This window comes from Aricia agestis, chromosome 1 (genome assembly GCF_905147365.1).
Source record: "Aricia agestis chromosome 1, ilAriAges1.1, whole genome shotgun sequence".
NCBI classification, from domain to species: Eukaryota; Metazoa; Arthropoda; class Insecta; order Lepidoptera; family Lycaenidae; genus Aricia; species Aricia agestis.
In genome coordinates, this window is record NC_056406.1 from 2,694,133 (window position 1) to 2,721,677 (window position 27,545).

The 27,545-nt window shown below is 34.5% G+C and overlaps 3 protein-coding genes across 6 annotated transcripts in view; 2 read left to right on the forward strand and 1 right to left on the reverse strand.

Annotated features, from left to right (window-relative positions):
- LOC121728614 (lipase member H-like) overlaps positions 1–1,176 on the reverse strand; it is a 40,630-nt gene extending 39,454 nt beyond the window's left edge. The window contains exon 1 of one of the 2 annotated variants that reach the window (XM_042116827.1): positions 1,156–1,176. The gene's annotated coding sequence lies outside the window, so the exon portion shown is untranslated. Of the gene's footprint in view, positions 1–934; positions 1,130–1,155 lie in introns of those variants that run through there. The other variant, XM_042116797.1, reaches the window with a different exon arrangement.
- Positions 1,177–19,245: 18,069 nt separating this feature from the next.
- On the forward strand, positions 19,246–20,179 carry LOC121725730 (carbonyl reductase [NADPH] 1-like). The gene has a single exon (XM_042112807.1). It carries the CDS (start codon positions 19,305–19,307, stop codon positions 20,160–20,162), a length of 858 nt encoding a protein of 285 aa, XP_041968741.1. The 5' UTR covers positions 19,246–19,304; the 3' UTR covers positions 20,163–20,179.
- A 2,041-nt stretch (positions 20,180–22,220) lies between these two features.
- The window catches only part of LOC121725930 (snake venom 5'-nucleotidase), a 196,135-nt gene continuing 190,810 nt past the window's right edge, over positions 22,221–27,545 (forward strand). Inside the window, exons 1-3 of one of the 3 annotated variants that reach the window (XM_042113132.1) lie at positions 22,224–22,365; positions 23,065–23,207; positions 24,344–24,461. In XM_042113132.1, coding sequence (XP_041969066.1) covers positions 23,082–23,207; positions 24,344–24,461 — 244 coding nt within the window. In that variant the 5' untranslated portion in view covers positions 22,224–22,365; positions 23,065–23,081. Of the gene's footprint in view, positions 22,366–22,980; positions 23,208–24,343; positions 24,462–27,545 lie in introns of those variants that run through there. The other 2 variants (XM_042113140.1, XM_042113123.1) reach the window with 2 other exon arrangements.

The window sequence follows — 27,545 nt, forward strand, 5'->3', positions numbered from 1 at the left end:
ATCGGCATTTTGTATATTATGGAAGTATATTGTGTACTTTTTCCTTGGATCGAGTTTTGTTTCATTTATTTCAAAAATTGATGACGTAAGTGAATGAAATGGAATAACTTATATTTTATAACATAACGGCAAATGCCCATTCTTTCCCTTAAAATATTAACAAACCTTGTTAGTTGTTATTTGCCTACTTCACTAGTAGTGAATCACTACCCGGCTAATATATTATCAAGTTTAACGGTCATCTTTTTGATTTGAAATAATTTTCCCGAACCTAAAGCCTCCATTTATGCAAAGAAAACGTTAATTAACAAATATAAAATCCCATTACTTTAAATCTATGATTCTTTATTTTTATATTTAAAAAAAGCCAGGTATGACTGTTAGACCAATGCCCTGGCCAAACATAATTTCACACAGTATTTTTAAACTAGGTAGATAAGTAAGTCGTAAATTAAATAAGGATTTTTTTTTAATTCCTGCACATCCAACATTTTTATACGTGGGAGAGCCATGCTTCGGCACGAATGGGCCGGCTCGACCGGATAAATACCACGTTCTCACAGAAAACCGGCGTGAAACAGCGCTTGCGCTGTGTTTCGCCGAGTGAGTGAGTTTACCGGAGGCCCAATCCCCTAACCCCTACCCTATTTCCTTCCCTAACCTCAACTATTCCCTTCCCTTCCCTTCCCTACTCTCCTCTATTACCCTATTCCCTCTTAAAAGGCCGGCAACGCACTTGCAGCTCTTCTGATGCTGCGAGTGTCCATGGGCGACGGAAGTTGCTTTCCATCAGGTGACCCGTTTGCTCGTTTGCCCCCTTATTTCATAAAAAAAAATCCAAGATGGTTAAATATTAAAAATCGGAATTTAAAGCCTGAATACGAACAATATTCACGCAAAATGTTCGGCTAAAATCCAAATAAAAAAAACTTACCCTTAAATAATTTAATGAACATAAACTTGCTCTTCTTTATTAGATGTAACAAAAATACGATTTCCGATACAAATTATGTAAAAGTAAACTCTGATATCTACAACAAAATATCTTAACTTCTTTTTAAAATTTTACGTTGTATGAGAATCCGTGAGTGCGTGAGTAACAAACGGCGCGGCGGCGCGCAAGTGCAAGGGCAGGGTTAACACTAAACGACTCACCAGTCAGAATATTATGTAGGCCGCCATCCGATAATTGCGAGCTGTAAAAACGCAGGTTGCGCAGCGGCAGCATGATGTTCCACTAAGTGATTGTTCAGACACATCGGTAACCGCGCGGTTTGGACCCGCGCGGTTAAACCATAAAGTTAATATACCTAGCGGAATAGAGAAACAAAGGCCTGAGCAAGAGATGCCACTATCAGTAACACTGCGTGGGTTAAACCGCTCGCAGCTTATTGCAATTTGTACACGGAAAACGCGCGGTTCCCGCAGAGTCTGAAGATGCACTAAATATAAACGGATTAGCGAACATAATGTGTTGAGAATGTTGAGATTATATAATAATCTCCTCCTTTTTGGAATTCGGTTAAAAATAGCTAATTCTACAATGAGAAAATGAAAGTGCACAGTGGTAAAAATCTCGTTTCCCTCGTAAAGAAAGGTCTAGAACTATTAGCATTTAGCTTAATTGCATTTTTAAGTAAATATAGTAATTTAATCACTGACACAGTATGTACTACGTAGTACTTACTACCTCAGTGAATTTAATACTTAATTTACCAGGGAGTTCCAAATCTTTGAATCGAAATGTAAATTTAACTATTAAACAAAATAAAAAATACTGAATGGTTAATTTGATTTAACTAAGATTTGTAGACATATTATATTATGTAGCTATTACCGGCAAAACAGATTTACTAAGTAAGTACCCACAAACCCAGAAAAGTCATTTATTATTTCAAAAGTAAAAAATGAGTAAAAAATACATGTGTCTTGGACTTTTTTAAATGTATCTACATAGTATATTATAAAGCTACATAAAGACACGTAGGTACCTACTTAAAATTTCATAAACTCAAGTTTAATTTTTCAGTTTAGGATGATAGATTTTTATGAAGTATTTTATTACATTTGATCCATTTGACAAGCGTGGCGGTTGTTGAATTTAAAAAAAAATCCTTGGGATATTCAAAACAGCCACGCATCACACACACAAAACTTGGCAATGAAAGCCAGTTAGTGGACAATTTTGAAAGAAGACTATTAACAAAAGATAACATTCTGTAGGATTACAAAAAGCCTTTATGCCTTTTACACTTTTTGTGATCAAAATAAATTCTTTATACTTAATGTCTAAATTTCTAGTTACGGCGCTACTCTTTCCATGAAGCGTGTCTTCTTGGAAACTATACCCCAGGAAAATTAAACATTCGACCTCGGAATAATTCGCATAGAGCTGAAATTTGATAGAGACGTTAAATACACCATTACAAATAAAACCTCAAAAGTCCCCGGCGATCCTCCTTGTGCTAAAAAAAATATTCAAGGTCTAGGAACCTTAATTTTCAGCTCTATGCGAATTATTTTTTGCGTCTAATTAGACCGGACTACTAAATCAATATTCAATGTTTAATTTTTATTTTAAAAACAAAAACCGGCAAAGTGCGTGTCGGGACTCGGGCCACGCGCAATTTATAGGGTTCTGTTGTAAGGAATTGGAACGAAAAGTTCCTTGAATACATTTTTTTTAGTTGATCGACTATCTCGTAGTAGTACTTATATCTCAATGTGAGTAACATTGAGATATAAGTACTTAAAATATCTCAATGATTATTGATTACTCAATAACTTATGAAGTCTTCTTAGTGATCGTTTTTAAAAGCTTTTATTTAACTTGCTCTGTATGTATGTATGTTCGGGTGAAATTTTGTAACTCAATTTTGAAGCAGTTATATTTAACCGATTGAGCGGAAATTTTGCATACACGTTTAGTTTAAATAACAATTCATGATATGATATGTGACATCACTCTAAATCCAATAGGGCCGACCATGCAAGATGGCGAAATAGCTATTTTCTATGCAGTCCCACAATTTATTTATTTATTTATTTTTATTTCTTCGGAAAACTTACAGCTATTATCATAAATTAACTTAACTAAATAGTAACTATAAGCCATTTAAAAGTTTTCGCAAATAGTTCAAAAATGTAAGAGCACAAAAATTATTGTGAATGATTGTAAAATCAAGCACACTAAAACTAACAGAGAAAAATTTAAAAATTATTATATATTATTATTATTATTATATTTTTTTCTTTTAGATTCTCCTTTAAGGGATTTCCTACTAAGGTTGCGGGCTTGTGGCTAAGCAACCGCAGGTAAGTTTTGATGTTATACTATGGATAAAAATTTCCGAACAATTCGGCAAGTATTTAGTATACTTAACTGCCTTTTGCAGGGTTATGAATGAGAGTGGGTGAATGTCAAGTGTCTTAAGGCTTGTATGTAGAGTTTTAGGTATTATGCCAGTACTAGAGATGACGATAGGTATGGTCTATAATTATTATTTCACATTGCGTTCACTAATCATGCATCAATATGGATAATGGATATAAAATGAAAGGGCTTTTTCAGAGTAACTCGAAAACGAATGTGATGTCGTTCTACATCCAATATGGCGGCTCATCCAAGATACGGGAGTATTATTTTTAATGCACTTTTGCAGTGTGGATATAAATGAAAAGGCTCATTGTGAGTACCTCGGAAACGAATGTAATGACTAAATAAATATGTCATTCTACATCCAATATGGCGGCTCATCCAAGATAGGGGAATAGTTATTTTTAAAGCACTTCTGCAATATGGGTAGGTATACGTAAAATAAAAGGGCTCAAGTGTAAATTGAAAAATAGAGTCAAGTCGTGTCGTGTCGTGTCATGAAGTGTCGTGAAGTATCGTGTCGTGTCGTATCGTATCGTATCGTGACTTGACGTGACGTGACGTTACGTGTCGTGTCGTGTCATGTCATGTCATGTCAAATCATATCCAGCCGGGTTGAAACCCGGTTGAATCCGGTCACTTTTATTATAAGTGAAATTTAACGAGTTAGTCACGCAGAAATAAACGGAATATAACAACTCGCTAAAATATAGACACGGTTTTTCACTGATCAAAGTCAAGTACGATTTCTTAAGGACTAAGTTAATCAGATTTTAACAAATTCTTAAAACAAAACAAACTACAATCAAACATACTAACTAAAAAACAAAAAATAAATTATAATCAAAAAACTTTTTGATTTTTTTTTTTATTTAAATACTTACTCTAAAAAGAAAAAATAAATTTCTCCTTAAAAATTTAAACTATTAAGTTATAACCTCAATAAATTATACAATTTGCATGATAATAAAAGCTTGTCGCGAGACTTAAAAATCTGTCATCTGTCAGTATTTAATAAATTTATTAAAATAAAAAATATAATATCAATTTAAATTAGTACTTGTTAATTTTCAAATCACGCGATAAGCTTTTCTTATCATGCAAATTGTATAATAAATTGAGGTTATAACTGAATAGTTTTTTAAGGAAAATTTACTTTTTCTTTTTAGAGTTTTTTTTCAAAAAGTTTTTTGATTATAATTTATTTAATAAATTCCTTAATATTAGTGATTTAATATAATAAATATTTTAATTAAGTTTATCGATTTGTTATTTGATTGATATTATGCTATTATGCAAACAAAATTTGTTACCCTAAAACTAAATGAAATTACGGAACTTTTAATTTCTTTAAAGTAGCAGAGAGTTACCTTTTTACTGCAATCAATTTTTTAACAGTAACGATTTAAAAAAAATATTTTTACTGCTCATTTTATAAAAAGGATAGATTTTCCAAGTAAATGTAATATTTTCATCATACTGATTACTTGAAGAGTAATCAGAATGAACTCGTTTCTTTAAAAGCTAACATCAACGTTACTTACATTTCGTTCGATTACCATTATCGGTCATGTAAGAAATTGAACAACAGCCTAATAATATTTTTTCTACTACATTGTTTTGAGAAGAATATTGTAGAACGATGCCTGCAAGAGAGGATCCTATTTATGATACTTTAAAACCTTTTAAATATTTGTTTCTGTTTTCTACTTCAGCGTCATCGCTAGGTCCGACAGATTTACTCGTGAGCAGTGTGTGGTACCGATGCTACTTGGTTTTATTTTGCACGATAATATCAACTTTTGTCCTGCTGTATGTAGTATTGAGCGAGGGGCCTGTTACACTATCGCCTTTCAATGTCACTTCTCTGTACCTTTACTACTGGACAGTACAATTTGCCCTGCTGATGTCTCCACTGATGAATTCGAAGAAGATGAGAGTACAGAAAATATTACGGGAATTTGAGAACCTAGATTTGAAAATAAGATTTAGGTATTCCGAGGAAGTTGAGAAGAGTCGAACGACTGTAACGGTCACGATAGCCGCCGTTTTTGTCTATCATATCGTAGTTCACGTTCTCGTTGTAACTCTTTTCACAGCTCTTTGGGACATCGATGTTTATGTCTTCACCGTATTGAACTGGTTTAAAGTTTTAGAAGTCGGTATAGATATAGAGCTTCTAGGCTTGGGGAGTTTGCTGCTTCTTCTTTGCCATCGCTGTGATTACTTCGCATCTCACCTGACCGATCTTCTCGAGAAACGTGTAGACGATACAGACTTAAATCTGCTGCTGTGTCATCGTCAACTCCACTATGTGCTTAAGAAAATCAATAAAGCCTTCAAAGTAAAAGTAAGTCTAACATAAATTCTTACAAAAACATTAGTTTTACATCTTCAAATTCCCTTAAGGTACTAAATTGTATTTTTATTTTAGGTAACGATAATCGTGTCTTTCGTAACGATACTGTCACTGAGGAATCTCGTCATGCTGCTCTGGCTTTACGAGACAAAACTACTCGTTAGTATTTTAAGTATTTTTTACAATTTTTAAAACTTTTTATTTATACTCGCACATCTTTCCTAGCGATGTAGGTACCTCTACAATGATTACGATGATTATCTTAAGAATCTTGTATGAATTCAGATCTATTCAGCGATGATCCTGGTGTTTCGATACATCCTGCTGCTGTCGGTGCTGGGAGCGATCGGCCAGCGCATCGCCAACGCTTTCGACAGAATACACCTACTCGCTACCGATATCAGAATTTCTTCGCAAATCAACAGTAAGTATTTGAACATGTTTCTTTCCTGCAACGACCTATTCACGAGATCTGATCTTGTGTAAACAATATTATGAGCTACCCGAGTAATGATCGATTTACGTAGAGTTTTTATCTAGTCCGTTGATTTTTGCTACTCTTTTTTCATAGTATTAGGTCCTTACATATGAAATTAGCGTTTTGTACGGGAGGAATATAAAGTAGATTTTTTTAGTATACTTAATATATTTAATTAAGCAAAGTATGTACCATTGTTATCAATGCATTTTTACCATTTTTTTGGTGGTTTGTTGATCCCTTTACTAAAAAAAAACGGAGGGACGAGAGTCAATAAATTCTTTGGACTGCCACATCAGAGTTGACATTTTTTCCTTGTAGGAAGTTATCCAAATTCCGAAAAAAATAGTAATCTGTTGGAGCAAGGTCCGGGGAGTACGGTGGATGTCGCAGACATTCCAATTGCAGCACCTCCAGTTGTGCAGTGTGTGGTCTAGCGTTGTCCTGAAGCAGCAGTGGCCTAGAGCGATTGACCAGCCTTGGTTGTTTAGCAGCTAGTTCTTCCATCATGGTTTGCAGTTGCTGACAATAGATATCTGCCGTAACCGTTTGGCCAGATTTTAGAAAGCTATAGTGAACGACACCGGCACTAGTCCACCAAACACTCACAAGTCACAAGTAACTTTTTCTGAGTCAATTTTCGCTTAAGGCAAGATTTGGCTGATTCTCCAGGGGACAGCCATTGCGACGAACGCCTCCGATTATCGTAAAGGAATAAGGATCCATTTTTCATCACAATAAGTAATAATCCGATTTAAAAAGGTGTAACAAAACTAAGTGATAATACTTTAGGGTGTGTACAGTGTATGTGTCCGTTATATAGTGTTCACTGTGAAAGTAGCAGAGTTGAAAGAGCAAAATTTTTTTGTGATTTGTATGGCCAAGCGCCCCAGCGTCATGAGTTTGCCATACAAAAGTTAAAAAATATTTTGCTCCTTCAGCGCTGCTACTTTCACAATGAACTCAATATAAGGAACAAATACACACCCTAAAGTATTATCACTTAGTTTTGATACTCAACGCCCGTCTATAGTCTTTTAACTTTCAGGTGACATCTGTCGTCGGGGCGCCGCCATGTGTGTGGAGGGCGAGCTGCGCGGCAAGCGGCTGTGCGGCTGCAGCGGGCTGGTGGTGGACGCCAAGCTGCCTCTCAGAGTGCTGTCAGCATTAGTCACAATACTCGTCTTCATCTTCTCCATTAGAATCGATATGAAATCTATTTAATCTGACGAGTCTCGTCTATGTGTAGAGAAAAACATATATTTATGCAACTGTTGTTCTGAGCTTGGAAGCCCAATTCGCAAGATTATTTCTGTTTTATGATGCATTTTTTAGTTTATATTTATTTTTTGTTTGCCTCGTTCGTTTCATAAAAAAAACCTTTTGAAGTTTTATCATTGATTTATATGTACGCTAGTAATATAAATCAATGATTGATTGAAAATTATTATACGCTTGTAATATATAAGTCAATTATTTTTATATAAAATGCGAAGAAACATTTTCCCCAACCTAATATTGCAACGTTCACACTTAGGTGACAATGCTTTGAACTTCACTGTGCTCCTTAATATACTTACACCTTCCCTGGACATCCACAAATATAATGTTTCAAGACTAAAAATAGTCAAATCTATTGACAAAATGTAAAAAAACATTTATTTATTTAGAAAGATATTAATAAGGGTCAATTTATATTAGCGCAGAGTCCCAGCGCATCGAAGTGAAGTATCAAAACTGAACATAGCAAATCCAACCTTAACTCCAAAGCGTTAACGCACACTAATACATCTGAGAACTTTAAATGGGGCGCGCGTGTCTGGCGCATCTGCGCGAATTCGCGCGCATGCAACCGACCAACGCTGGTTGATCTCGCAGAAGTGATGTGTGCGTTACGTACTGGAGTTAAGCTATTAAGCTCTATTATAAATTGACCCTAACCGGATGAAAACTGGTTTGCAGTTAAATTATTGCTGCAATTGACCATAGAATAACTTGACTATATAAAAACTTAGTTTATTTCCTTAAAAAAAGCGAATGATTTCATATTTAATATTATAAGTTTATGCTATAAACACCAAATTATTAAATGAAGGTCAACTAAGTAGGTAAGCATGTCATTAGTTATTTTTGTATGTTGTTTTGTTTGTTAACTTATTTTTCACATCTGTACATTTGAACTTGGTTAGTGGTAGGTACATGCTACAATTTTTGATGTTATTAACTACATATTTTGTTTAAAACTTAAAATAAAACAATGTATTTTAAGTTTTTACGTTTTCTATTACGGTTATAATAGGTACCTATTGTTACGCAAAGATCAGATCAGAAGGAGATCAGCGGGGCTAAAATGGTCGCTTTGGAGAATCATACTATGAATCATATAATTATTATGTTTTTTAAATCGCAAAATGCAAGTCTGCTTGCAATTCATGTCAAGTAATTCGTACAAATTTGACATTTGTCAGTTTGACAGTTTTGACAATTCATTTGCTGAATTGATTGAGAGGAATTGCTTAAGAGCTCACCTGACTCTAAAAATCAAACATCATCCTTCTCTCTTCACACTCACGCCCGTCTTTCATATGCCAGGTGAAAAAGGACGGCGCGAATTCATCGCCGAGTTAGTTTTACTTGAATAAAAGACGAACTATAATGATTATGAAAAAAGTGTTTTGAGCAAATTTAGGTTTTATCAATACCTTTTTAGATATTAAAAAATATTAAAGAAAAGACAGCAAACTTCGAAGATCCAAGCAAAAATGTGTCTAAAACAAGGTTTTTTGTAAAAAAGAAACTATCGAGCATTTTTTGAGTAATCGTGTTTTCGTCTTGAGCATTTAATCTTTATGAACTGAAGTTACTTGTGTCAAAAAATCAGTTTTCTAGACCTTACAGATTTTGAGATCTAGGTTAAAGTATGTAGTCAAGTTAGGGTCATATGGGCTCTTAAATGTGACCATTTTAGCCCCGCAAAGCTACTCACATACAGCATCAAATAATCAAATATTCCGACGAAAATCTGACATGTTGCACACGTCATGATCACAATCATCATCAAATGTTGTCAAACGTCGAACAAAACCTTTGGTTTACTGCCTATGCCGGGGCTGCCTTTAGCGTGAAAAGTAATTATATCCATACTAATATTATAAATGCGAAAGTGTGTCTGTACTGTCTGTCTGTCTGTCTGTTACCTCTTCACGCCTATACCGCTGAACCGATTTTGATGAAATTTGGTATGGGGATACTTTAGAACCCGAGAAAGGGCATAGGACACTGTTTATCCCGGAAAAATGTACGGTTCCACCGCGATAAACGACTTTTGGCGCAACGGAGTTGCGGGCGTCATCTAGTTATAATATAATTACTTTTCACGCTAAAGGCTTGTTACGCCTATTACACAAAATAGCTCAGACATTAGATAATAGTTTCTTATTATCATAACAATTATTATAATTACTATCATAATATTGTATTCATGTCTATAATAATAATGACGCGCAAGGCTGCTTGTTGACTTGCCACTTGCCAGTTGTCACTGTTGATAAGTGTAGTGGCACCGTTACATACCGTTCGTTAGCTATGTCCACACTGTGCACTTTCATCTTCAATTTTCGTCATCAACTTTCATATTGACGCATTCAATCATTGAATGTGTCAAGGAACGCAACGCCAATATTGTCATTTTTGAAGTTTTGGATACAGTCAGAGGGCATGCCCGCATGCCTCACGATCGCTGATGACTGCGCTATAACGCATGCCCTTGACTAACAGAAAAAGGCACAGTGTGGACAAAGCTATTACTCTCATCTCATTAATCTCAGAATTCTCGTATTTCATTGAAAAGATTATTTGACAATTAGATGTTCAATATCAACCCTAGACAGTTATAGGTGGTCAATAATATTACGCAATACGATCACGTATTGCGTAATAAAGTTGCTCGTCTAGGGGCCCGCTTACGCTAAACTTTCAACTGAGTATATAATTAATCGTCTTATAATAGAAAAAAGAAAACATTAGATAGAATTTTTATATCTGTATAAATTGAAAAAGAATTGAAATGTCTTCGAGATACACGGACAAAACCATAAATCAATTATACCTCTTTTTTTTTCGTTGGGGGAATGCTTTATACATACCTACACAAAAAGAATACTTAAATTAATATTGATAATATCCAAAAACAAAAGTTATTAATTTTTGCTTGCGGCCTTCTCAGGTTCACGTTAACGACGGCTGTGAAGTTCAAAGTCAGAAAAATACAACAATCAGAGGTCAGTTAATTATGGAAGTCATCAAAAAGTCAGGGAGAGAGCAAGTCCTTTTTAAAGTCCATCTTATTATATCTGAAAGTAAATAAAAGCTGACATTCGAATAATAATATTTTTCATTAGTATTATAACTAAGTACTTACTTACTAAAAATAGTTAATTTGTTTTGTTATATAATATTATTAAAATATGCTTTTTTGATAATTCCATGCTGATTTGGATACGTATCTACGGCCCTAGTTTTGATTTACGGTACGAGATTTATATCAACAGTGGTATCCAACCACGGAAAGCCTTTGATATGATCTATGGACTATGGTCTATGATCCATTAAGCTTTTTACTTGTCTTATTTGATTACATAAGATCTACAACGAGATAGATGCAACTATATCCCCTCATTTGTACATCTGTATGTCTGTCACGGTGATCAACTTCTACATATCAACTGCAGTGCAAATCGTGTATTCTAATCGATTTGGATTACGTAATTGCCAGTAATATATCAGCTATCTAGCAGGTAATTTAATGATTAATTGGTTATAACTTATACTGTAACGATTTTGTATGTTGCCTGTAAAAACATACCAATGAGGTTTTATATTTGATTTTGTCTAAATTACTGGCTGGAGACGCCAACACTGATTGTTTTTTTTTTCAAATCATTTATTCGGGCATCAGAGGCCCATATATATAACAAATATAGTGCGTCAAGAATGTCTAGGAGGCGAAACTTTTTTTTTAAGCAATAGCAACACTCTTTTGACATTTGTCCCTTTGTTGTATCAATACTCTATGACATAAAATTTACAAAACAAAGATTTTCAATTTGCTTAAATTTAGATTTACAATGTGAAAACTACATGTTACTGTGATTAATATTAATAATTAAAGTGAAAGACGTTCTGAAAATTTGAAGATTTTTATTGAAGAAAAATAGTAATACGCGAAAATATCACTGAAATTCTCGCGTCCACATTTCTGATTCTGATCGCACAATCGCCATATTAGCAGGTAAGTAAGCGTTTGATATATCAATTTTATTTGTTTATTTTATTGTATAATGCAATTCTAAGTAGCCTGAGTAAGTATTATGTGGTATAATAAAACAACAATTTTACTTAAACCTTATGTTTACGAAAACAATGAACTGTCAAAGAAATCTATCATATAATGCGCCTAACAATTATTGATACTTTGACTTAGGTGCTTTGCGTTTTTAGACGTAGGCAATGATATTCTATGTTACTAACGTAACTAGATTGGAAGTTTACGGTAGCAACGCGTTGCCACTTCGAAGATGCCTGCAGGCATATCTCACATACATAATGACATAACGAATATATGACTTGACATTGTCTTTTGAACAAAAAAGTGGTTACACATTTCTGATAATCTTTTGTAAGACATTGCTACTCTAGTATTTTAGAAACTCATTGGACGTAGGTATATAAAATTCTCGTGTCACAGTGTATGTGCTTAAATCCTTTAACACTTTATGCAGCGTAATATCTATCTATATATATAAAATTCAAAGGTGACTGACTGATTGACATAGTGATCTATCAACGCACAGCCCAAACCACTGGACGGATCGCGCTGAAATTTGGCATGCAGGTAGACGTAGTTATAACGTAGGCATCCGCTAAGAAAGGATTTTGATAAGTTCCAACCCCAAGGGGTTCAAATAGGGGATGAAAATTTTTATATAATAATACTTCTTAACGCAAGCGAAGCCGCGGGCAAAAGCTCGTAATATTATAATTATTACGTTTTATGTTTACAGGTATCAGAAGAAGCGTTTAACGAAATAACCGAAATGATTGGGAGAATTTATGCTATCATTTAATTTTAAAAAATAAATACAAGAAGTGGGAATTTTTTTATATATTATAATATTCTTTATTAGGATATCCTAAATTAAATATTGAAGAGCTGATTATTGAAGATGAAAGTGCCTCTTCACTGTGACACCACTGCTGTAACTACATGGACCTAGAAAGTGGCGATGATTCTGTTTCCGGCTGCATTGTAGAATATTATTTGGATGATCATATTTTATTAAAATAACAAAACCCTGTTTTTCACATATTTATTTTTTGTATTTTCTTAAATAAGTAGTTCCATAATAAAAAGGAGTGAGCTTCTCTCAGTTCTCACTGGTCATCAAAGTAGCTTTGCAGCTCTCAGGGAGAGGGTACTTAAATAACAGGTGTTATAAATTCATAATAATAGTGACTAGATGTCCCGGTGAACTTCGTGTCACTTATAAACCTTCCCTGGACTTCCAGGAATATTTAAAGACTAAAATTAGCCACGTCAGTTCAACCGTTTAATCGAGTTATTGCATTTTTTATATAGTCCGTCAAGAAAGTGAAGAAATTAAAAAGTGGCAACATCGTAGTGAGGGTAAAAACGGAACCCTATTACTGAGACTTCGATTTCTGTCCGTCTGTCCGTCTGTCCGTCTGTCTCCAGGCTGTAACTCAAGAACGGTAATAGCTAGAGAGTTGAAATTTTCACAGACTATGTATTTCTGTTGCCGATATAACAACAAATACTAAAAACAAAATAAATTAAATATTTAAGGGGGGGCTCCGATACAACAAACATAATTTTTCAAACATTTTTTGCTCGGTAACAATGATGACAACAAGTAGGCACTTGAAATTTTCATAAAGGCCATAATTATAATATGTGTTATTTAATAATCCATACTAATATTATAAATGCGAAAGTGTGTCTGTCTATCTGTCTGTCTGTCTGTCTGTTACCTCTTCACGCCCAAACCTCTCAACCGATGATACTTTGAGTCCCGGGAAAGGACATAGGATACTTTTTATCCCGGGAAAATGTACGGTTCCCGCGCCATAAACGATTTTTGGCGCAACGAAATTGCGGGCGGGCGGGAAAATAAAAATTTAAGGGGGGCTCCCATACAAAAACACAATTTTGGCTGATTTTTGCTCTATAACGGTACGGAACCCTTCGTACGCAAGTCCGACTCGCACTTGACCGATTATTTAATAATAATAATAATATCTATGGACATTTCTTAGATTGATTTGAAAGGGATGACACTACGATGTTGCCACTTTTTAATTTCTTCACTTTCTTGACAGAGACAGACTATGACATATACAAAGATTATAATAGGTACCTACCGTAGGTACTTTACATAGATTAGATTGTTTCTTGTAATGTCGTAAATTAAAAACACAATATAACTACATCATAATTATTTCAAATTTTCTTAACTACATAATATATATAAATCATAATATTTACAACGTGTTTTAAACTGTATTTTTTTTATGAAATAAGGGGGCAAATGAGCAAACGGGTCACTTGATGGAAAGCAACTTCCGTCGCCCATGGACACTCGCAGCATCAGAAGAGCTGCAGGTGCGTTGCCGGCCTTTTAGAGGGAATAGGGTAATAAAGGAGGGTAGGGATGGAAGGGAAGGGAAGGGAATAGGAGAGGGTAGGGAAGGGAATAGGGTAGTGGATTGGGCCTCCGGTAAACTCACTCACTCGGCGAAACACAACGCAGGCGCTGTTTCACGCCGGTTTTCTGTGAGAACGTGGTATTTCTCCGGTCGAGCCGGCCCATTCGTGCCGAAGCATGGCTCTCCCACGTATATATACGATATTTAATATAAAGTATCAAAATCTTTTATAGTGACTGGATACAGTGTGGCCATAAGAGGCCACACCGGAAACAAGCGGCGACTCTATTAATGTCGTGACTTTTTTGACGGGCTATACCATAAATTTTTACTTTGACATAATATTTCTTCTGCGAGCGGAGATCAGTCGAAACGAATTTCTGAAAACTAATTAATTTTTCCGTTTCCAATATCATAGTTTTTAGGGTTCCGTAGCCAAATGGCAAATAACGGCACCCTTATAGATTCCTCATGTCTGTCTGTCTGTCTGTCCGTCCCGTATGTCACAGCCACTTTTCTTCGAAACTATATGAGCTATTGAAATTTGGTAAGTAGATGTAGTCTGTGAACCGCAAAGTTAGTTTGATACAAAAATTAATCCCATAAATACAACTGAAATTAAAAAAATAATTTCATCTTACCTATGCGTGTGCGGTATCTATGGATAGGTCTTAAAAAATCATATTTAGGTTTCTAATATAATTTTTTTCTAACCTGAATAGTTTGCGAGAGAGACTCTTCCAAAGTGGTAAAATGTGTCCCCCCCTCCCTCTAACTTCTAAGTTCTAAAGTATGATAATTCTAAAAAAAATATATGATGTACATTACTATAAAAACCTATGATAAAAACTACTAACGGAAATTGGTTTGAACGAGATCTAGCAAGTAGTTTTTTTTTTATTTATACGTCATAAATAGTACACCTTAATTTAACTTCCATTAAATCAACTGAAATTTAAAAATAAATCGAAAACCTTTTAATTTTATAGAAATAAAGCTTATTGTTGCTGCGGAACCCTTCATGGGCGAATCCAACTCGCACTTGGTCGGTTTTTAAATTATAACTAGATATTTGACCGAGCTTTGCTCGGTAAAAACATGAATAAAATGACATTTTCTAAAAAGGATTCCTAGCCAGATCGATTTATCGTCCCCGAAACCCCCTATATACTAAATTTCATGAAAATCGTTGGAGCCGATTCCGAGATTCCAATTATATATCGATCAGTGTTTACCATATTTCCACTTCCTAAAGAAGACCTCTTGGTCTTCTTTACTTCTAAACTCGGTTAAATATTTATCTAACGATCCTAAAATTGCTGAAATAAATGGATGAAGATGAATCTGAGGACATTTCTGAAGATGAAGCTGTACGAGTAAATTATTTCAACGACGTATCCGATAGTGAAGCAGAAGATGAGTCTGAAAAAGAAATGTTTATAAATGTAAATCCTTTTTAGAAAGATGTAAATTACAATATAAAAAGGAAGTTGGTGAAAAAGCTGAACTTTCAAATAATAAAAAAAATTAAAGGACAATGTTCAATGCTGCCCGTCTTTTATTAGTTATGCAATGAAGAGAATAACACCTTTCATTCCTCAGTAGTCATTGGCGGCACGGAAACGAAAAATGCATTCCAGCAATGCGCTAGTTGAGAATTTCTTCAAAATTGCAAAATAAATTACAGTGAAAGCCGGACATTTCATTGATAAGCGTTGGACAGCAATAATCGTATAAGCAATTAAACTTACCGAAACCTAAAGTTTATATAAGAAAACGACGTGGTCCTAATGAACCGGAAAATTTTGTGTCGGCGAAGGGATGGAACTATGCTAATGCAGAACTAGCCTCTTCAAAGGTTCCTTATCAAGAAGGCAAACGATTAAAAAGAGCCATTGAAAAAACACAAGCTCCTGCTCTGATTGTTAATGATAACAAAAAATAAAGATTATAATTATTATGACGATTGCATTTGCGAATATATTATCGCTTTTGTTAAACATATAAACGATGATTCTATTATTAAGTTAGTTTAGTAATAGTTGTAGAACTATAATGCTGTTTATGCAAATAGCTGGCTACTGATTTTCACTATTGACTATAATTGTGCTATAGTGTCAATAGTAGAATCACCAGCACGTACGAAAAGAGCATAATATTATAATATTTTGTGTACAAAATGTACACAGATTTTAAAAAAATACTATGAAAATTGTGATCCTAGATTTCACGTCACGAGAATAACTCTGATTGGATGCTTATTTAAGTTATATTAAGCCAGCACATTTATTTACTGGATTCAGGGCACAAAAAAGTACGTAGATAGTGAATCATATTATGCGACAAACTTTTAAAAATTATAAAAAAGTTTTTCCCGAATGAAATATGAATAATTGGCTAATTAAAAATACTAGAGATCGTCTAATGGTCGAAATTCGACCTTAGTTTCGACGACATTAGGACTACTACCTCTACTACCTATATTTTGTAAAAAAAAATATTGAGTTTATAAAATTTTTTTCAACTCTTGTCTCTGGGATTCAGCTGATCTCAGACTGGCCGTGTAAGTATTGTCTAATAGTATCTAAGATTCAATAAAAAACGATTTTCAATTTGTCACCTTGTCAACAGACTTCAACCATAAATAAAAGAGTATAATCCGTATGTATAGGCTTGTCACTCAAAAATCTATCATTTTTCCTAGTGTATGTAATGTTTAATTTGTTAAAAAAATGTATGATAAAAGCATAATTTCAAAATAATATAAGCTCGATGCACTCCTTCACCATATAAGCTATAACTGTGCAAAATTTAATTCGCCTACGTTTCCCCATTTTTCGTCAAAATGGATACAAAGTTTTCGTCAAAATGGCACAAAATGCGTCGTATTATGTTTTCTTTTTATTTTATTGAACAAGTAAATGGTAAAATGTACCTTTTGTTTATCATCAAATTTTCTGTACGCATGAGAGGTGGAGTACTATCCTACTAATATTATAAAGGCGAAAGTTTGTTTGGATGTATGGATGTGTGGATGTATGGATGTATGGATGTTTGTTACTCTTTCACGCAAAAACTACTGAACGGATTTTAATGAAACTTTACAATAATATAGCTTATACATCAGAATAACAAGGCTACAATTTTAACCGACTTTCAAAATGGGGGAGGTGTTATGTTCGTTTTCTTATATTCAACGATCCGCCGTTTGTTAACCGATTTTCAAAATTTTTCGTTTGGTATATAGGGTATCATCCCAATTTAGTATTATATTCACAAAAGTGGTGATCTGATGAAGGATCCATAAGTAATCGAGGGAACTCCTCAAAACTTATAGGGAAACATGTGGGGACTTCGGTTTCGTGAGAAGTATTCTAAGCATATGCTACCAATAAGTAAGATTTTACACCGAGATATACCTGGTATACCGTGGTTCGTGCTGAGAGAACTCCTGATTCTTTATAGATACAAGTTTGGGAGTTTCGGCGTTGTTTTAAGAACAGAAAGCATATGCTACTATGCAAATTACATTCATCATCATCATCATCATCACTACCATATTATACCATTTCATAGTCTTTTAGATCGAGACTCGAGTTTGTCAAGCGATAGTAAAAAAATCTATACCTACCTAATATTATAAACCTGAAGAGTATGTTTGCTTGAACGCGTCAATCTCAGGAACTACAGGTCCGATTTAAAAACTTATCTCAGTGTTAGATAGATCATTTATCGAGTAAGACTATAGGCTATATTATATTATCACGCTAAGACTAATACGACCGAAGAAACTCAGGAATATGTGTGAAAAACGGGGGAAATATTTTTTATGGGAAAATGTACGGTTTCTGTAAAATTCCTAATTTATGCGGGCGCAGCCGCGCGTTACATCTAGTAATATTATAATTATACTCCTACGTATGGTCGAGTACGTATACAATATACATACCTCATACGTATGAGTACTACATAATATTATTATATTATGTACTCCACACATGAGAGTTATCTTCTGACGCTTATTTACTTTTATCATCATCTCGTCTTCAATTTTCGTCATCTTCTTTCATTAAACTATAGTTTTAAGTGTCTGCGAATCCCTCGATCGAGGAGTAACAAGTCAAAGCTAAGATAATTTTTAAACAAACAATAACAATACGTTAAGTAGATGATAAGGACTATTATAGTGTTGCCATGTTTTAAAAGAATTGCTCTTCCTAAAGTATAGGTCATTAAAGAAGGTACTTACTAATTATTCTGGTGGAGTAAGTTGCAGGGAGAGACAGTAAAGTAGCAGTTTCAGCTTAAAAAATATAATTTACAGTGACACTACTTAAAAAAATACTTATAACGGATTGGACCTTCAGAAAACACTGTCAAATTACATACCTTCATAGATCTATTTGGATGTCATCAAGGGGTCGGACGATTATAAAATAACAGTCACTCAAAATTGTAGTGTGTCAGCGCTGAAAGACCATTTTTTTACTTCTACTTTTGGGCTGTGACGCCCATAAAAATCCCAAAAAAAAATTTTGCGCTGGTATTTTCACAGTGCACTCTATGTAAGGAATACATACAATATACATACTCTAAATATGTATTATGACTTTGTTTTGTTATACAGTTTTTGTAACAGCTTTTTCTATGAGAACAATGCTGGGAACTCAAAAGTCCGTCTTCATACCCATACAAATTGCCGATCAGGGCATCCGTATGGGTATGAAGACGGCGTTTTATTTTTGAGTTCCCAGCATAATTGTTCTCATAGAAAAAGTTGTTCATTTTGACGGGCTCATTTGATGGCTTCAAGGATAACGGTGTTTACACCATAGACTTATTCATATACTGTCGTATTACACTAACATCTTGTTTAATATAGCTGGATCAATCAAAGCAAACATGAAGAGTATCTTTAGTCCATAGTATATGACATTCTCTTTGCTTTAGTCTTTAGGTGTAGTGACCACGATAACGTAATTTCACAATAAAGTTAATTGAAGTAATTATATTTTAGGGTAATGAAGTTTAAGGATGTATTTTTAAGTTAAGCATACTTTTAAATTGTAAATTAGATCAGGTTAATTTGGCTTGGTTCAAGACCATGCATAGTCTTGTAGGTATTCTTAATATTGGTTTCCTTTTATAACAATAAATAGGTCTTAAGACAAAATAAGATTATTATTGTTAGGTACATTCGTGATGTGATTGTTGTAGTTGTTACGAAGAAGAGCCTGGCAACATTATTCTATTATTATCAATGCCGTAGGGAATGTACAATGTTTTAATCAGTATTCAGTTGTCAGACAACAAGCAACGGTGACTAATACATTATTATTCTGCCGTCAGTGAGTCAACTGGGAAACATGACGGAAAAAGTAGCGGTGGTCACGGGCGCCAACAAGGGACTCGGCTTTGCCATCGTGAAAGGACTCTGCCGGAGATTCAACGGCATCGTCTACTTGACGTCCAGAGACGAAACCAGAGGTCTTCATGCCATCAAGAAACTGAACGGCATGGGCATCAAACCCAACTTCCACGTCCTCGATGTGACTGACAAACAAAGCGTGACGGATTTCGCGAGATTCCTCAAGGAGAGACACGGTGGATTCGACGTGCTCGTCAACAACGCAGCTATCCTCGAGTGGGATCAAGTCTACCCCTCGTTCGAAGCGGCCAAACGAAACATCGACACCAACTACCGCAGTCTGCTGACGATCGAGGAAGTCCTGTATCCCCTGTTGAGAGACGGCGCCAGGGTCGTCAACGTGTCGAGCGCGTGCGGCCACCTTTCCAATCTACGAAACAGAAGGTGGCTAAACATCCTAACGTCCAAGGACCTGACCACCGAGGACATCAATAATTTCGTCGACGAATACTTGGAGAACGTTAAAAATGGCACCGTCGATAATAACGATTTCGCAGACGGCGGAAAACATTCGGAGCACAGAGTATCAAAAATCGCTTTGACCGCACTCACGATGGTGCAGCAGAAGAAGTATGAGAAAAGGAATATTTCCATAAACGCTGTATATCCCGGCCATATAAAGACCGACATGGCCCAAGGGGGCGGACAGTTGGACCCAGACGAAGCGGCCGACACTGTCCTCTACCTGATTTTAGACGCGTCACCGAAGATAAGAGGAACTTTCATGTGGGATAATAGGAAGCTGGTCGACTGGTACGATGTTGAAGGAGATTATTATTATAGACATCAGTGCTAAAATATATTTTAATGTAATTTTTGTGTTTGATACAATTTTTTTTTCGTACTGCTGTCCTGCGATTACGTGTGTGTGTGTTCCCTAGATTTTTTTTTTGACCTGATTACTATCATTAATCAAGCAAATTCTTCGTGAGTAGTTCATTTTGATAAGACGAACAAAAATTTCCGCTGCGAAATCTGTAGAGAGTGATAGTTACGTTCTATAAAGGATTAAAATACATATTAAGGCCCAGCAGTCCCTAAAATAAGCAGATCGATGTCAGTCAGTACGAATATCGACATAAAGGACATTAAAATAACATTCATATCAGCGCGCCTTGTACAGTGGTGGTTACGCGCTCGCCGCGTGCCTTGTTAATAGGAAATAGGAGAAAAAAACCTTTTGTTTTTAGTACCTATTCCACAAATCAAATATATCAAATCGTTTAGGTTAGGTTACGACAAATGTACTACATTTTTTGTTTTTACTAGAAAGTGTGTAATTTAGCCATAAAATGATTTAATTATGAATAAATTATAAGCAAAAAACTTTTTGAAAAAAGCTTTTATTTAAATACTTTAAAAATAATAAAATAAATTTCTCCTTAAAAATTCTAACTATTAAGTTATAACCTCAATATATTACTTATACAATTTGCATGATAATAAAAGCTTGTCGCGAGACTTAACAATCTGTCAGTATTTATTTACTTTTATAAAATAAAAAATATAATATAAATTTACTCAGTTCAATTGGTACTAGTTTAAGAGGATTCCACACCGCCATTTTTTCCATACAAACGTTGTCCCCTGTTTCCTCCCTGGATAATGCTAGTAGAGTTATAATTTTTTTCCTGAATATCTACGGCTGCTAATACAATGTCCCTATGTTTTCTTTTTTTTCATAATTTAATTATTAAATAAGATATGAACGTTCAAAAACCTAAAAAAATGGCCAGATTTTCCGCTGTGTTCAAACGTCCAGAAAACAGATTTGGCTAGATTATACAAAAAAAAGCAAAACATAGGAACACAGCTCAAGCCTTTTTTTAATCTTTAATGAAAAAAGTACTTAAATCGGTTAAGTTTTGGAGAAGGAATCAGGGGACAACGAATCGTCGATTTTCTGGATTTTCTGCAGTTGTCTCTATCGCGTTCTGCGGTATAGGCTTGAGGTAAGGGAGACAGCTATAGATATTACACGTACTTTTTTTTCATTTCTCTAGCCCCTGTTGTATCCTCTTAAGTACTTATTTATAAATCACGCGACAAGCTTTTATTATCATGCAAATTGTATAATATATTGAGGTTATAACTTAATAGTTAGAATTTTTAAGGAGAAATTTATTTTATTCTTTTTAAAGTATTTAAATAAAATCTTTTTTTCAAAAAGTTTTTTGCTTAAGTATAAGTAATTTATTTTTTGTTTTTTAGTTAGGTATCTCTGACTAGATTTCTTAGTCTACACTCTACTTGACTGTAATTTGTTTTGTTTCAAGAACTTGTTAAAATATGATTAACTTAGGTTCTTAAGAAATCGTACTTGATTTTGATCAGTAAAAAAACTATGTCTATATTTAGTGAGTTGCAATATTCCGTTTATTTCTAAACGACTAAAAAATTAAATGTCACTATGAAAAAGTGACATCAAGTGTTTTTGTACTAATTTCCTAAAATTATATCCTAAAATAATATTGGTAGAATATTAACCATTAGATAATATTCGTTATCATGCACAAGTGTGGACAAGTGATACAACTTTCAGAAACGTGCCGGTGACCCTCCAAAACTACATTGAAAGTTTCAGTAAAACGTTTACTGAATCGACTGACTTGACTTCTTGATTACATTGACTTTTATTTAGACTTTGACTAGACTGTGCACATGACGATATATAAAAACAATACTGAAAATTGTTTAAAAGTTATTGATTTCCCGCCATTTACTTGACACTGGCTATAGTTATATGTATAGCCATAGTGCCAAAATAAGAATAAAAAATGTCAATTTTGACATTGGCAATGACAGGTTTTGGCAATGATATTTGGCAATGACATTTCTGGCGCGTTGTTTCCGTTCCCGGGTGTGATTGTCACAATTTTTACAAAAATTTCAATCGATCATAGTTTTACAATTTTACAACAATAATAAAACTGCTTTTATATATGAAAGACACGTTTGCAACGTAAAACGACTATTTTAACTGCTCGTCACTCTGTTTGGTAAGTTTTCTATTGTACCTACTTACTGTAAAAATTTTGCAACCGAAAAATCGTTATGGGTAAAGGAATTTAAGTCTTGTTTGAAAAGTGTTTACAGAAGTTCTAACAATAACAGAAAAGTAGAGGTGTCATTGCAACAATACGCATAGATTAAAGACATTGAATGCAGTACGCGGTATTACGTTGCCAAAATTAAAATGACCCTGTCTTGTTCCACTTGTACAGATTTACGATCATAGTGCGCAGACCTACTTTTATTTCCTAGATTAGCTAACATAAACTTTATTCGATTGTGATAAAAGTTACGATAAAGTGTTTTTGTGCTATTCAACAAAGTGCTAGCCTTGTTCTTGTTCAGAAAATGTGTTTACATTGCAGTTTTACTTAGAAAGTATTGTTGGTACGACTTGACTAACGCCAGAATTATGGCTAAAAGTACATAATAAATTATCTGTCTGGTTAGAGTTAAGACAGTAATTCTCCCATCAATCTGACCAAACTCAAACCTGACTGAGTATGTAACCTCAGTCTAATATTCTGGTTATCCGGCAGTCTCAAACCTGTGGAATCACAACACTCCTAAGCCTCAATTAACAAAAAAGAAAGTAACAATACCTTAAAAAAATTGTAAAAGATATATTGTGCAAACGGCAAGAATCACTAGAAATACAAATATGTATATAAAACCGCTGGTTGTAGTGAAGGTTGTGAGGAAGATGGCGTCGTTTACGGCGCAGGCAGCTCTACGTTCACGATGGAGCTCTCTTATAGAGTCGACGAGTGTGGATGTACCGGGAGAAGTAACAGACGGAGTCCACTCCGTTGTTGGATGGCTCAAACAGGCACGACCTTGTTCAATCTTGATGTTGTCTTTGCACTTGACTGTTTTTTCAGTGTGGCTATGCACTTTAACTATTTTTGTTTTGTAGACTTTTTAAAAATGATTCTTCATTCTCTATTTACCTACAAAAGCTGCACCTTTTAAAACCAAATCTCACATTTTTATTCATCCATGTTGAAGCTTCAGTTACATTTTTATTAATGTAGCAATAAAAAATTTTTAATCATTGAAAATATTTAAAATGCTAAGTACTGATATACGGTTTTGAAATTATCGAAGTTTTACTCCAAATCAAGCGATAGTCCACCGTGTGGACCGCAAAACTGACAGCTCAAAGGCTCATTCAAGCCGGCTCCGTTGGAATTAACTATGTCATTTCCTTCAATTCGGAGTAAAACTATCGAGCAAAACAATATGTGAGTACTTAGCAAAATATGTCATTTCCTTGGCTTCGGAGTAAAACTATCGAGCAAAACCATATGTGAATACTTAGCATAAAAGGAAGGTTATCAAGCCTCTGGAGCCTATATGATTTGACACATTTGGGCTAAACAGCTTTAATTATATTCATCTTAGTTTTGAGAGAAGCGCTGACTACATAGACCATACATTGAGTAGGCAATTTTATTTTTATGTAGAGCAATTTATTTGGAGATGTATTTCCTCTTTAGTTCTTCAATGTGTCATAGCAAATTAATCATTTACACCTCTATTGAATTACTTTGACCTTGTTGTTCCCTTGCTATTTTAGCTCCCTGCTAAAAATATACACATGCACTAGTTACAATAAATTTTTAAGTAACTGTATTTATTAGATAGATCTTTCAGCTCTCAATTTAAAACTCTAAGAAATTAGCTAAAAATTCATCTTATAGCTGACCGTCTTCTCCACATAAATTTGGCCTTACAATAATTGTTTTTCTGCTCAAATTTCTACACCAATGTAATAGATCATGTGAGCAAAATCGCCATTGGTGATTTTACTACACCCTGGGACAATAGAAGACCATCAAATAATATACACACATTCAAATACATAGCTACAAATGAAATGGTATTTAAAATGTCATTGCCAAAGTTTTGTAAATGTTTCTGGTGCACAATAAATTATGAAATAAATAAAAATAAATTTTTCAGGCGTCGCTGGAGGTGCGTCAGGTGGGACGGCGCGCGGTGAGCCAGCTATCCGGCCGTGGCATGGACGAAGTTGTCATACTCCACTTCAACGATGTGTACAACATCGAACCCACTACCAGTAAGTTTACTATTAAACACGTGAACGGAAGAACCAGATAACTAACATTTTGTAACATAAGAACAATCACTCATTTTTAAATTTATAATTTAAACAAAACTTGAAAGCTTATTAAAAACATTATCATCATAAAAACATTATCATCTTGCTATACATGAAATCCACATTTTTTAAATTATATCATTTTCTAAGCCCTAAAGCCTACATTTATCCAAAAATGGCTATTTTTTACCGTTACTTACCTGCTTCTTCCACTCATGTTTTCAATTGAGGCAACCTGAACCTGCAGAGTGGCCCAAAACACAATTTCTGATAATATTAGTTGACCACAGCAACGCCCCTTTTCAAATCCCTAAGTGTCTAAACACACAGGCCGAAGTTACGCGGCGTAAATTCCGCATGATTACGCCCGCAATGTCAAACGCATAGTACATACATTACGGGCGTAATCATGCGAAATTTACGTAACTTCGGCCTAGTGTGTTTAGAGTTAAGTTAAGAGTTAAGTTCATAGCCAGAGTGGCTCAAAGATATTTTCCGTAAAATTTTTACAAATAACTAATTTATTTTACAAATAACTAATATTTTACAAATACTTAACTAATATGACTTTTTAAGATTACATAAAGGGTATAGGGGCAAAACAAGGAAACAAAAAGTTGCGTAATCAACATTTAAATTTTTCAAAGCTAACAAAAATATTCAGTTTCGCTTAAAACTATAAACATCTGACAGAAACTTTAGTTTACCTTTAAAAGTCTTATTTCTAGAAACATGTTGTACTTATTGAAATAAAAATATATATTTTTTAATAATTAAAAATTAAAGTAATTCACTTTTGAGTATGTTCGAATAACAAAAACTGGTAATGTCCACCATGTCCCATACAAGGAATGTCCAACTTAATATTGGGTTCAGATAGGGTTGCCATCCGTCCGGATTTCCCCAGATTTGTCCTGGTTGGAAGGGCGTCCGGGGACCGTCTGGCAGAGTTTTTGAAAAGTGTCCGGGTGAAATCCGGAGACTTTTGTTGAGAGAAATCCAACTTTTTAGCCAGGCACCAATAAATGAAATATAAAAACTCGCTAAGCATACACACTTTCTTCTTTGATCAAAATCAAGTACGATTTCATCAACTTAAGTTAATCAAATTTTTACTAAAATACTTTTTTAATTTATTTTTGGTTTGAAATGAGTGAAGTGTCTGGGAGGGCATAGTGTCGTCACCAGTCAAGTCAATTATTGGTACTTAAATTATTATGAATATGTTTATATTTGGTGACATTTTTCTCAGAAATGTCAGAATCCTTCCCAAACATTTCCTGAAACAAGTTTTGTGTTTTAGAGGAGTTATACTCTTGTATTTGGCTTTCTAATGCTTTGATTTGTGTATGGGCTTCATCACATCTTCGATTCCACAAACTAGTGTTGTTCTGCGCCTCCACATACTCATCTCTGCACTGGTCAAAGCTGTCTACGATTTCCTGTATTTTTTTTGTTTTCTGGTATAACTCCTCATAATTTATATAAATTATGAGGAGTTATATGGTTAAATATTTAACTTGTTTAACTCATTTTTAAGGTCATTATTTTTTTGGATAATTTTTAACACTTCTTTTTCACTGTCCTCGCGTTCAGAGAGCAATAGTTCATTTTGTTTCTTATATTCTTTAAATTCCAGAAGGGTCAGACGGAGTTGTTCCTCAGTCTGACGAGACAGGTTTCCTCTGGTCATCATGTTAATCAGTTAATCAATTGACTTATGTGTCTATCAACTAACCATCTATTGGCGTGCAAACCTGATACTTTCTAGTACCTTCAGATAGACACAGCCACTCGAAATCTTTAGATGGTGAGATATATGCTCGGTGTAGAGGGGTCGCGCAAGCTAGAGTGAGGTGTAAGGGTTGTTAAAAAGGAATAACAAGGTCCATCAATCCCACTGACCGGCCTATGTATATGACCTTTAACAATTGATAACACAGAAACAGCTGATCTATTGCTTTCCTCCCACGGTTATAATTACTGCCTATCGTCAACCTAAATCATCTATTAATTATTTTATTGCTTAATAATGTAAGAACTGTTATGTCTTTTGAATTTAAGCGTTTTTGGTATGAAAATTTAAATTACCTTTGACAGCTGATCACCGTTGAAGTAATGCACTTTATATATCGGCGATTTTCACAAACAAACTTGTTTATAGCACCGAAACCTATTAATTATCTTATCACAAATACTTAAATGAATATAATTAATAACTTTTTAAAACAGTATTATTGGAAATATTAATTAAATATCAATTTTTTGTCGGCAGACTTTACAAAGTCAACTTAGTGGTAGGGTTCCAACAGGACACGCAGGAAACGCTGAATCAAAAAATCTGTCTGACCCATTTCTTCTACAGTAAATTGTTTTGCTGCTTGAGCGTACTAATGGGTTCAGGGATACCTATTTTGTAAATATGCAAATAAACAAGATGCGATTTGATTAGCACCTCGACCTGAAATGGCCTCATGCCACATGTGGTGCGTTGAGTTCCCAGTTGCATTTTCGTGTACTGACGATTGAAATGCCGGGGTTGGCAAATATTGTTGTAGGTCAAAAGACAGACACTTAACTCTATCGTTTGCAGATACATTTTGTTTATCGACTTGTTTCTCTTTATACGCCATATCAGCAGCCAGGAGATTGAGTCGTGTTGTGTTTGAATTTTTAATTTAGTTTCTTCGTCAGTGGCAATGTTCAGCTTCATGTTAAAAACGTCGCAGTTGTGACACGTGTCAACTTTCGGTTTTTTAAAACTTAAATTCAATAGATGGAATTCTCTGCGGTATATTTTATCAATAGCAGGGTTTTGATGAGACGCTTTATACAGTGGGTATACAGTAAGTACTTACATATAACATAATGAAACTTGGTAATTAAAATCTTATAGTATGGTTAATTACACAGGAATATAACATAGAACGAGAGAACATACCAAATATTTCAGTATTTAGGGCTACATTCACTAATTTCCTCCCTCTGGTATTCATTTTGCCAAACTTAAATACAACCCAACCGTCACACAAAATTACAAAT